Below are 13,032 nucleotides of genomic sequence, written 5' to 3' on the forward strand. Positions count from 1 at the left end.
CTGTAAACTATATAAGACTTATGTTGGACCCGCCATTCACTGGGTCATTAGCTGTTGTACAGGGTTTTTATTCCCTCCCCCCTCCTGTCTCTCTCTCTCTCTGGGCCTGATTCAGAGCCGCTCGCAAAAAGCGAGCGGTCGCTCTGAATTAGGGTGGCCGCATGTTTTTTTAAATCTGGCCTCCTGGCAGCTCGCACAGCTGTGGGTGACCACCCACAGCTATGCGAGCGGCCAGGTGATGGTCGTGATGGTCGCCACCATCGGACTTGCGATGAGACCCTTGTGGTAGGGTCTCGTTCCCGCAAGCCCCAGTGAGCTTCTGGCTCTAATAGAGCCGGAAGCTCACCACTGACATCACTCGTGATGTCAGTGGGGCCGCCCCCTAACGCCTCCGTTTGGCAAGCCACCCCCCCGACCTGCCTACCAAACGGGGTGAGCTGTCGATCAACATCGACAGCCGCCCCTTTTGGATGCGAACATCGGAGCGAGTGATTTCTCGCTTGCTCCGGGGTTCGCACGCTGCACGTGCCTAACAATCGACCCGCTTTACCGTTCATTCTCTCCATCTGTATTCTTTTTCTCCCCTTTTTTTCTGTCACCCCGCCCCATCCTCTTAGATTTTTCTTGGGAAACACCGTAATACTGTATATTAATTTTTTACAGTACAGACTTTCCCTGTGTCTAAAATAAACAGCGTACTGCAGACGTATATCTCACACCGGCACTCAAGAATATCGCGCAGCTCAATACTGCAGAATGTATTGGGGATCTGTAGTGGCTTATAGATGTACCTCTGTTTTATCACCACACAATATAGATAAAGATGAATTCCTTTTTCCATACAGTGCCGCATACACTGAACGTTGCTGAACACATCTGAATTTGTAAAATGACACTGGAAAGAGAATGTGTCAGAAGAGAAGAGAACGTTTCAAAACAAAGCAATTTGTAATATCCACCCGGTAGATGAGACGGAGAACAGGCTAATATTACAGAGAAACGGAGAATATATTTTATACATGTATATAGTAGACATTTATTTCTTCTCATTCATATTTTTTCTTCTCGTGAATAGTCTCCTATTTTATACAATAATTTCTCAAAAGAAGATTTAAAGCCATATTGAAGACAGCTGTTTTATGGGGTGAATGGATATACTCTGTGCAACGTACTATATCGCCCACAGTCCCCATACATTGCATTCTCACGTGTACATGCTCAGCCCAGCAAATCGCTGCACTACAAGGCAGAGTTGATTTCCATAGTGTACATCAGGGGTATAAGCAACCTGTAGCACTCAATATGCTGCAGAACTACACATCCCAACATTCCCGGACACAGTTTTGCTTTTAGGTCATGCTAAATATACCGTATATATTACATACATACCTCTCGTAATACAGGATCTGTGACACTGTCCAAGTTCACAGAGCCTTCGTATGTCAGATAATGAAAGACATTCAATGCGCGCACTGCTTCCGGTCCTCGCTGCTTGTAGCCAAATATCAGGTCTATCCACTGATGTAGCTGGCACGATACAAATTCACTTTCTAGCGCCTGTAATAAACATGAAAACAAAAACATTTACTAACTCCATAACAATTGTGCAGTACATAGGAACAAATGTGTTTATGTGTATGTATGTATGAAACCTGTATTACAACGTGCTCATACGTGGGCTTATTTAATAAAATAATGTAGAACATGCGCTGTAACCCATAGCAACCAATTTGATATTAGTTTTCATTAGTCTACCTACACTAGACTGCTAAAAAGTGGTATCTGATTGGTTGCTGTGGGTTAAAAGAAAACATTGTTCTTGTAAATTATTAATTGTGTCCCATTATGTTAATCTGTATTTGAAATGCTATTAAGTGTCATTATTAACTCATTGTTATGAACACAAACGTGGAGTAACCCATAGCAATTAGACATCCACTTTCAATGTCTAATCTAGAGAAATTAAATGTAAAATGTGATTACTAGTTATTTCTTACTGTGCATATTATACAATGTTTTAAATACGAGTGTACTGTAACTCCATTCACCACTCAATACCCCCTAAGTAACCCTTGTAAAACTAGTATCAATGTTAAATTGCAAAAATACAATAGATATGGGACAGCGCACTTCCTCCTGTAAATGACAGCTGTATAGACAGGGAATTCATAATTCTATATTATGTTCTTCTTTATACTTGGTTCTGTCTTTATTAAGAAAATGTATTAGAAATGACTAATACCCCCCTACCGTAAAGGATTACCACTATTAAGTACTACGGGGGACTGTGACAGTATTAGAGCATGAAGCAGCAGGCAGAGTTCTTTTATGAAATCCACAAAAATATATTACCATGGCTTGTGTAATAAGAATACAGTGGCTAAAAAAAGTATTCAACCCCTTTGTCAAGTTTTTTTTTTTTCTTTCATTATTATTATTATTATTATTATTATATTTTTATTATATGCTTGCACTATACAAGTAAATCTTAACGTTCATAAATTAATTACTTCGTGGAATTAAAATGGATTTAACACAACACAAAAGGCTCTATCATTTCCAGAAAAAAATAAAAGTTTTCTTAACGTCAATTAAATTACAATATTTCAGAGTCTCTATGGACTGAGATCTGGGTTTTAAAATTGGCCGGTCCTGGAATAGGATTATATTTTGGTGAATAAATCACTAAAATATATCTATTGCTGTGTCTAAGATCTGTGTTCATCTGGACTCAAATTCACCCAACCTCTGTTCTGATCAGGCCAAATCATTGTCCAGTAGTCTCTTCATTGATCCGGTAGATGGCCAAACCAAGCATCAAGATATTGCTCACTTCCTGATGCAGAGAATCAACCCCAAAACACATGGCCCCGAGCTATTGTTGTCCTGTAGACGGTTTCATCCATAAGTGCCATAGAAAACTGTAAAGGTGCGTATCCACTACACGTATCAAACGACTGTACGATTGCAACATTGTAATCGCGCAATCGTTCTCCATCCTGTGCAGTGGATAATGTGCCCACACTGAACGATATGTCGTTCAGTGCAGGTACCCTCCCTCATCCCCGAGCATGCAAAACCTGTCATTATCGGCAGGTTGGCCTGCATGTTAAGGTGATGATTGATGTCGAAAACGACCAGCGGGAGCGTGCATCGCTGGTCGTTTTCGACATTTAAATGCACGATTTATGAACGATTAATGAGCGATTGAACGATAACAATGTTGTAATCGTTCAATCGCTCATTTTAATCGTCTAGTGGATACGCACCTTAAGACGGTCAATACTGCGAAAAGGCCCTAATTAGTCAAAATGTTCAATTTTGAAGAACATCCTTTATTAGATAGATTCATAGTTGCTCCATGTGATTTTTATCTATGTTGTTATGATGAATTTCACACTACAAGTTTTGAAATCATCTCATATTCTTCTCTTGATTGGTGGTTTTCAATAACCTTCTCTTGAATATATGAGGAACGTTCTTTGATCGGTGTAAGTAATTTGCAAACTTTTGAAACCCTTTAACTGTACACAGATGGACTCTACTGAATAAATTAGGCATATTGTAGCAAAGAGTGTGATACTATTTAAATCAATTATTTTTTTTATTGGAAATTAAGGAAAAGCTTTAGAAGAGTTAGATTTTTTCCAATTTGAGAATAGAGAGTATTTTGCATTCATCGGTGTTAAAAAGTCACAAAAATTATCATTTTGATTCCAGAATGTCAGAAAATAACATGTGAAACGTATATACACATATTTTCATAGTTTCTATCTGCAGTAAAATTGGTGTTGATGTCAGCAGGAAGATGCCGCTGTAATGTATTCAGAGATTGTTAGCCTTTATCTCGCTCAGTTTTAAAGATTCATGTAAGCTAGAGAAAGCGCTGGTGTTATCTAATTATGCACATTAGAGAGCAAAAGGTCTAAGTGGCTTGAGGGCGTTGTGTTTCATAATGTTTTTTTTTCCTGTCTCAGCTATTTGGAAATCTATTTTTTTTTCTTCATAATTCTTTAACACCTTGTGTCAATTTCACATATACCAGCATTGTAAAGCCTGCCAGGCTTGCTAGAAACAGCCGGCTTTGTTGAAGCTGGTTATTATTATTATATCTGTTCACTTTGTGTACTACTGTACAGAAGCAGGGCTTGTGTATATCCTAGTTTTTCATAACAGCAAACTCAGGGCCTAATTCAGACCCGCCCGCGAGCGCTGAGCGCTCGCAAGCGGGTCGATGGTGCCCTAATGCGCATGAGGGAGGGACCTCCGTCGTGTGCATGTGCGAGACCCGAATAGCGACAGCCAAGCTGTCGCTATGGGTCTCGCACCAAAGGGGGCGTGCTGTCGATGGTGAGTGACAGCACGCCCCCATTGGAGGGCGTGATGGGGGCGTGGCTGCCCAGACGGGGGCGTTCCCATGGGAACGCCTACCGTCTGGGTCCGGCCCCACTGACATCACTAGTGATGTCAGTGGGAGTGCTTTTGGCTCTGAAAGAGCCAAAAGCACTCCTGGGCTTGCGGCAGCAAGACCCTACCGCACGGTCTCGTTGCAAGCCCGATGGTCGCGATGGTCTTGACCATCGCGACCATCATTTTGGCCGCTCACTATAGCTGTGGGTAGTCACCTACAGCTATGCGAGCGGCCAGGAGGCCGCTCCAATTTTAGGTTGAAGGGCCCTGATTCAGAGCGAGCGCTCTGGTTAGAGCGTCCGGCTCTGAATCAGGCCCTCAGTTTTTCAGAATAAATCTAACTGGGGAATTAAACAACAAAAAACAACTAATCACCATGTAATATGGGTGTTCTCCCTAGTAAGGTCATTTGGACTAGGGTCGGGCACTTCTGCATTTCTGTGTGTATGAGGTGACCAGGATGCTGAAAGCAGCACAGAGGATATCTGAAGTACAGAAGTGTGCTGCTCTTAATCAGTGGTTTGTCCAAATGTGTGTTTGGATAGGGCGGTATGCAATAGGGGCAGTACCATGATATTAGGTGGGCACAGATATGCAAGACAGAAGCAAGAGACGTACAGTGTAACAATGTGAGGCTTTAGTCAAAGTGGTGTAGGAAGATAGGGGGGCTAAACCTGTATATCCAACTTCTGAAGATAAAAATTAAAAATAGGAGTGTTAAATGGCAATGGCTCTCAAATATTGGTCCATATAGAGTGTTGTGCCCTAGATAAGTTCCCTGCTGCTACATAGCCTCATAATGCCTCAATGGATTGAAGTCATACTTAAGAACTCACCTGGAATGTCCTAGAGAGTCCTGAATTATGGGGGCCTCTCTCGGACTCCCTAGAGAGTGGGCCAGTCTCCCACATGCCGCCCATTTCCTGAGTGAAGTGGATCACCTGGTAGTTAGAGGACTTGCTTTGCATTGAATAGAATCATTGTGGCCCTGCACTCCTGTTGTACAATGCCAAAAATTGTGGCTTTGAACAGGGGGAGTGAAAGCAGAAAGACTCCCCACCGCCTCGACTCTCCCAGAGGGGGCTCTGCAAGAGTTGGAAATTATGAATAAAGTACAACAGTGAATACATTGCAGTGACAGCTGTATTAGGCAATGCTGTTTCCTCCTGCTCCATCAATGCCACAGTGGGCACAGCTGGCAATAGCATGGGTGCAAATGGTAAGGATGTGCCTATAATGTAGTTCATAGTGTGTTTGAAGTGGTCGGCTGCTGACATTCCTCCATGCCTGTGATGGGTAAGGAATTTGGCGTTTCGCTGCAAAGTTACAACCAATAACCACTACACCCCGACTCTGAAGTGCAGTTAATGCCACCCACCTTCTAAGGGTAAGAAGCAGAAGGGCTTGGGCCCACTGGATGAAAGAAAATACCGCTACCAACTAGAGGAGGGCACTTCCAGGACTTGCACCAGCCCTGCAGCTGTGAAATGAAGATGTGCACATTGCACAATCCACAGTTTGTTTTTTCCTGGGTGAGGTGTAATCTGACTCCGGCAAATGTATACACTAAAAGAGGAACATGGAACTACTCATAGGAATTTCTGACCCCGGATATGTCCCTATTTTTCAAGGCCCAACAGTTATAATTTCCATTCCTAAATTCACCTTCCCACCAGCAAAATGTGCCTGAAAATGATTCTCAAATATTGGATATATATGAAGGTAAAGAAGGAAGAATCATACTTGTATCCTTGTACTTTATACTTGTATAAAATAGTATGAGCTGAAATAAGGCCAAAATATAGATCACAAAGTGTCCCCAACTGCTATTAATGGGCATTAGCCGAGCTAAAGAGACGCGCTGTGCGAAATGCAGGCAGGTAATATGTACATCTTGGTTTGCTACAGGTATTGCTGGGATTATTTGTGATTTCATTCAACCTGTGCTTCATTTGTAGCAATGTGCAGATCCCAGTGTTTAATTACTGTTGGAATTAGATGTTTCTTTCCACTTAGCTGGACAAATTCCTTGTTGTGACAAGACTATTGTCATTTGGAACCATGTAATAAGCATGAGTAGCATTACAGTAAAGGTTAGACTGTAGATAATACTATATTTTGAGGACCTAATTAGAGTGTAAGAGGCCATCGGAGGACAAGTATCCTCTGACATCCATTAATTTGGTCTTTCGACCAAGCCTGCCCAATCTGGCTGTAACATATGGCCAAATTAATGACAGATTCAGTCTCCAGATAGCAGCGATGAATTGCTAAATCTGTAAAAGACGGCACATGTGTAGCCTGATTCACATTGGGAGGACACTTGAGCATCGATCATACAGGTCACAAATATATGCAGTAAAACACTGATCAATGATCTATCTGCGACTGGATGTTTTAAATACGTACAGCATTATATTTGTTGTCGGGAAACAGAAACTCTATGACATAGCGGGTCGCTGCAGACGACCACAAGTAGGTAGAGCAGTAACAAGCGCAGCTTAATGGCTTTTTTTGTCATGTGACACTGGATCAATCAGCCCATTCTGAGTAAGAAGGATCACAGATCTCTTCATGTATCACTAGATGATCTTCCTATGCAAATGCTGAAATACTGCATCACCTTTTATAAATTAGTTACAAAATCTACAAGATAAGTTCATTGAAACACTAAAACATACAAAAGATATCAGCTTTTTAACACTGTCATATTTTTCATGAATGTTTAATACCTGTATTTTTTATTATAATTGTGTAAGGTGCAATACATATCTAGAACATTGAAATCTTCAGATTTGTCACTCATATAGGTCATCAGTAATAGAGTTCTGGGGGAGGGGGCACTGTGCTGTCGCTCTAGGAGCAGATATCCCCATGGATGGAATGCTAGTTGTTCTGTTGAAGCTGAGCTTGTATAAACCTGACATTCTATTACAGACTAATATTAATTATACAACCTAGTACTGGTGGGAATATAACTATTGTGAACATCCTCATCTTACCGCTGCCTCTAACATGTATACATACACAGCAGCGAAGGGCAACCCCAATGCTAAGTGCAGCCAACATTCAAGTAACACGGTTTCATAGAAACCTCTTATTGACGGAGACGTAGGAAGAACACCAATATTTGACTGCAACACAGACTCTATTTAACAAATTAAATTTAATAAATTTTAATAAATTATGAAGCCCCCAATATAATCCTGCTCTTGCTGGTCAGTCCTCTGTATCTATGGGTAGAGCTCACAGGTGGAGATCTGCTCACACGTGATAGGACTGACATAGATAGGAAGACGTGCACAATCCATACTCAGCTGGTTGGGTGCAGCTACAGGGAGAGCCATGTGTGTGTGGTCCATTCTTTTTTTCATGGTTCAGCTCCAGCAATGCTATAATAGTTTTCTATGGCAGTGTTTCTGGTCCTCGGTTCTCATGGAACATTAACAGTGCATGCTTTTAAAGTATCCTCAGGAATAATTAGCACCACCTCTAGATCTATTGTGCTAGTCAATGAACACACCTATGCTCCAGCTAGATGCACTGTTGGGGTTCTATGAGGACTCACTTTAAGTTGCTGCACATTCTGCGGAATGCATACCATGTACATGCTAAGCTTTCATTCACCAACATTTTAAAATGTAATCACAAGAGACGAGAGAAGCAGAGCACTTGCGTTTGTCTTTGTATGCATCCATTAAACAGCAGCCCAGAATAACCTATCCCTTTAATTTTGTCCATGCATACTGTTAATAAACTACACGAGTGTGCCTTTGTGTTTTGGTTCTATTTTTGGCCATCAGCATGAATTGAGCTCTGCAGGGACTGAGAGGCTGAGTAAGGCTGCAGATGCACATCTGTGAAAGCTTTCTTACCACTGCTAGATTATGATTGATGAAGCTAGCATTAAGGTAATGTTATCAGGGACTACTTACTGCTCCTGTCCTCTGTGACATCACTGAGGTCACAGCGTAACCATGTTAGCATTGAGCACAATGCTTTATTAATGTTTCATGAGAAAGTCAGCAGTAATCAGACTGGATCCTGTGGGTAACTGAGGCTGGTATAACTTTCCCTGATGTATAAATTGAATTTTACAAGTACAGTATCTCCCACAAGCCATCGCACAGCACAGACTAATAACTAGTGCAGGTTACCGATGGTTACTCTACAGTAGCAGAGATCTCATAACTCACAGCAAAAGTACGTTTCTTATCATACTAAATGGTGTTCTAGATTTAACATTTAAAGTTTTAAACTATGAAAAATTAGACTTTTAAATAATTAATTTATTAATATAATCACCATCTACCCAGCACTTTGCAATTGGGATGTATACCACACTGACATTCTTTTCTTCCATCTTATCTAATATATGGTGATATTATAATCGCCTTCTTTCAAAGTCCATCAATTGTTACACAATTATAATGCGCCAAACACTGTACATTAATAACGGTGTGCTTTGTAATTTTAAATTACACAGAATTCATGTTTCACAAAGTTATCATGTGGAGTTCTCAGGCATAGAGGTTGGATAAAGGTGATTTAAAAGGACGCAGTGACGTGCAGTAATAAGACCTAATGCCTTTAACACAAGATGGACCGACTCTTTTAAAATGTATTTATAGGAATCGTTCTCACCATTCTGTTGATCCGAACAAAATCTTCAGGGTTTTTTGCCCAGGGTGGGAGGTCTACTTCGTTAACCCCATTACCATCGTCCCTCACACCGAAGTTATATGCATTACTGTTGACAAACATCTCTGGTAGATAGTAGAACTCTGGGATTAGCTCCTATAGATTAAATCAAATTGAAGAGTAAAACATTATTCTGGGACAGAAAATGCAACTAAACAAAATATGCAAAATCATAATAAAAAAGTAAAATGCAAATCCATCTACACAACCAGCATAGATAAATTTAGGGTCTTAGAAAACACTAAAAATATTTATAATTAGCACAATATTAAATTAAGAAATCACAAAATAAAATAAAAAAGATGATCATGGGTAAATGATTATGAATAAATTACAGATTTTTAATTCATACAGAAAATGCAATTAGCCCTTTCACCCAGCTCTATGTTAATACATAAATAAATAGAATCCCTTGTGTTAGCATAATGAGAATACACCTTTTGGGACACATGGTATTAATTATTATAACTGTGTGATACTCCATTAAAGGAAAAAATAAATAAAGCAAAGCTGAAAAAAAAGAAATATCTGCATAATGTATAAATGACTGCAACTATTTTTTTTTTATCTACTTCTTCTTAAAGTGGATCCTTCATCTCACATTGGGCGGGCAGCCATTTTGATGGCTCAACCAATATTAGACTCAATAAGGTACCCTTAATGGATTTGCCTCACTGTCTCAGAGGGGTCCACGGTAAACGTATGTGTCTGCTGCATAACTAAGCGTTTGGTGTAACTGAAATAATGTTACGTTTAGGTGCTGCTTATGTACATAAAATATCTCAAGTTCATTGACATGGATTCATAGAAGCATTATTCTAAGGTACAGTGTAAGTAACATGACCAAAATTATGTTGTGGCACCAGAAATCTGAGAATCGTTAAAACCAGTTAAAGCCACACTGGGAACATAAAAAAGCCACAATGGAGACATAAAAAAGCCACACTGGAAGCATAAAAAAGACACACTGGAAGCATAAAAAAGCCTCAAGTTGGTTACAAGAAAATACCACTTGCTATTAAGTTTTAAAATATGATACACTTTAAATGTCAAATCAGATTTACTTCACAATTATGTGTAAAAAATGTTCTAACAAGTTCTAATTAACCCTGGGTGGTATTGTATACATGTATTGTAGTATATATAGGTTTATCTATATGGGATGCACATTTAACAGTAGTCACACAGTGGAGGATAAAAATTGTTTGGGCCCTGGGATGTATGTACTTCATGGGGCCCCAACCCACACTTGAGTCGGGAGTACATGTCAAATGTACATTATTTAGCAGACCTCGTCCCATATAATCACTACTCACACTTCCATTGTCACATGCTGTAAGTGACATTGAGAGAGTAGCAGGATCAGTGCTGCATGCATGTCCAGTGGGGCAAGGGAGACCAGTGCCCCCCCCCCCCCATTCCCAATAGCACCTCAGTCAGCCTAGTCAGGGACAAAAAATAAACCCAAAGAAACCGGCAGTCCCCCAGGGTGGGTAGGACCAGAGCTGTGAACCCCAGCAGACCCCTCCTCCCCTATTATAATCTGCTGCTGTAATACAATACAAACAAGCGGAGAATAACAGCAAGTACAGCAAGTATACCACTCTTCTCAAAATAACAACACCACATCTCTCAACATACCTACCAACATGTAGAATTATCAGATTGGGACAGTGTAGCGAAGGGAATGTGGATACACTACATGAGGTTGTGGCCATATCCCCACAAAGCATGTTCCATGCATCCTTAAAATTATCCCTTCAATGCAGTGTACAGTTGCTATTGGTTTGCGCAGCATTGAAGCTACGTAGAGATGTGTCCTTGCTCATCTAGCCTTAATACGCCATGCAGTGCGACATGCCGGGCCGTGAATGAGCCGTCAGGTCCAGTGCAACTCTGCTAGCGTTGGGCGTTTTATTTTGGCAAAAATGTGTCTAGGTTGCAATACGATGCAGCCAGGGTGCACCAGGAGACACTGCTGATAAAGCCGATATGTGACACTTGTATATTTGTGTGCGACTGAGACTGTAAACGGAACTGGGTGGGGAAAAAAGCTGCGGCCGCTGTATCGTAGCACTTCACATGCTGATTGAGAGACTCGCACATAGATATACAAGTGTCACATATTAAATTAATCAGCACAGTCTCCTGTTGCATCGCATTTTCAGCAAAAAAGATGGCGACCAGGCGCACAGAGAGGGGATGTTTGGCGCGACAGCAGCAAAGACGAGTGAGGACACATCTGGACATATTCCAATTGGAGTAGAATAGGAACAAAAATCCAGATTCTTGAGAATGTCAGGACTAAATCAGGACAGTTGGGAGGTATACTTATGTAGTTTCATTTATTAAACTACATCTTATCATTTAGTTGATAGTGTAGCTAAGTTTAAGTTTAGCTTATTTTTATGTTCTATCACGACCTAGACAGCTTCAATATTACACGAGGTCCTGGCGTTTGCTCTCTCCTGCGAATTGCATGTAAGTAAGCTGCGTAAATAATGAACCAATCACTAGAGGTCCAAATTATAATAAAAAGCAGCAAATTATATGGCATCCACATCTTTATAAAGCTAATACAGGAATCCTGCACAAAAGTGTATCCAACGTCAGCTTGCAAAGCCTATCAATTCACAATGAGCTAGCGGCATTATCGAGGCATGAGGCACTTAGTAATTCCGAGTGATTTCACAGGCTGAATATTAATCTTGAGGGATATATTTAAGTATACCACACTTGCCAACAGGGGCGCCGACAGCCGCGGAAGGCAGGAGTTGTCACCAAAACGCAGATGTGTCTTACCATTTAAACACCATTAGACGGGCGTGTATAAATTAGCCATTGCGATTACATACGCAGCATGAGAGCTGCTGTGTTTGCGGCTGATTAGACCTTCCGCAAGGGCAAGATGGCTGCTCGATGTGCGTCAAGATAACCAATATTTACGCAGGTAAGTGTCGTTGTACGCATATGAGAAGGCAGCGGTGGGTGTCCTTATGCTCTGGTATGCTTTGGAAGTATTAGCGTATTTTCGCAGCTGCATTCCGTGCAAAATCGCAGCTGTGATCGCACTAGTGTCCATCTCTAAATCAGTGCTTTAAATATTAATAATATTTACTTATATAGCGCCAGCATATTCCATTGCGCTTTACAATTGATAATAAAACCGTAATAAAACACGACTGTGTAATAACAGACACAAAGGTGATATATATTTTCTTTAGTTTTATTTTGAAATGGATAGAATAATCTGTTCTCATTGTACATGTGATATCACAGAGAAAGGAACTGGGTGCTCCACCTAAAAATCCTCACTCCCCCTCGTTAGTTCTGCTAACTAAAACTGGAATCATTTCCAGCAGCCCTGCATAGTATAAGGAGCCATACTCACATGTGCTTTTACATACCCTCTCTGAGGTATGTTGCCTTGGGCTCACCAGGAGGTGATGCAGCTGGCGCAGAACTAAAAATAATCATTGATAGATTACTATGAGGTACGGCATGGAAAGTACTTTCTGAAAACCTCACAGACCTGAACGTTGCTCAATATAATTTTATCTGTAGAAAAATAAAGTGCTACCAGTACCACACGTTCCACAGTGATCAATTGATCACTATTTTTAGGTTTGCTCAAAGCATGTTAACCTTTCAATGAATGCAACGTAACAATGCTGATGGGAGTGTACGTAGACCTGCATGTTAGTAAGATACCTTAAGGGGTGATTTATACTAGTGCTCAGCAGTCAAAACATTAAACAGTCTAGTTTCTTAAAAGTCTGCAATTCACCAACAATTATGAGTGCAGTGTTTATTGTCCACATATGGTGGAGAATAAAATTGCCTAAAAATGATAACGGGCACAGAGTGGAAGATGTAAGGGTAAATGTCCTGCGAGGTGAGTATAAAAGATTTCTGTAGCAA

The 13,032-nt window shown here is 40.7% G+C and overlaps 1 protein-coding gene across 11 annotated transcripts in view; it reads right to left on the reverse strand.

The window, feature by feature from the left end:
- Positions 1-13,032, reverse strand: part of NBEA (neurobeachin) — a 634,796-nt gene that overhangs the window by 45,155 nt on the left and 576,609 nt on the right. For all 11 annotated transcript variants that reach the window (XM_088460223.1, XM_088460224.1, XM_088460216.1 and 8 more), the window contains 2 exons: positions 9,055-9,207; positions 1,390-1,557 (listed from right to left, as the gene is read on the reverse strand). In XM_088460223.1, the coding sequence (XP_088316349.1) occupies positions 1,390-1,557; positions 9,055-9,207 (321 nt within the window). The remainder of the gene's footprint in view (positions 1-1,389; positions 1,558-9,054; positions 9,208-13,032) is intronic.

Source organism: Taudactylus pleione, unplaced genomic scaffold (assembly GCF_031769625.1).
Source record: "Taudactylus pleione unplaced genomic scaffold, aTauple2 ptg000043l, whole genome shotgun sequence".
Classification (NCBI taxonomy): Eukaryota; Metazoa; Chordata; class Amphibia; order Anura; family Myobatrachidae; genus Taudactylus; species Taudactylus pleione.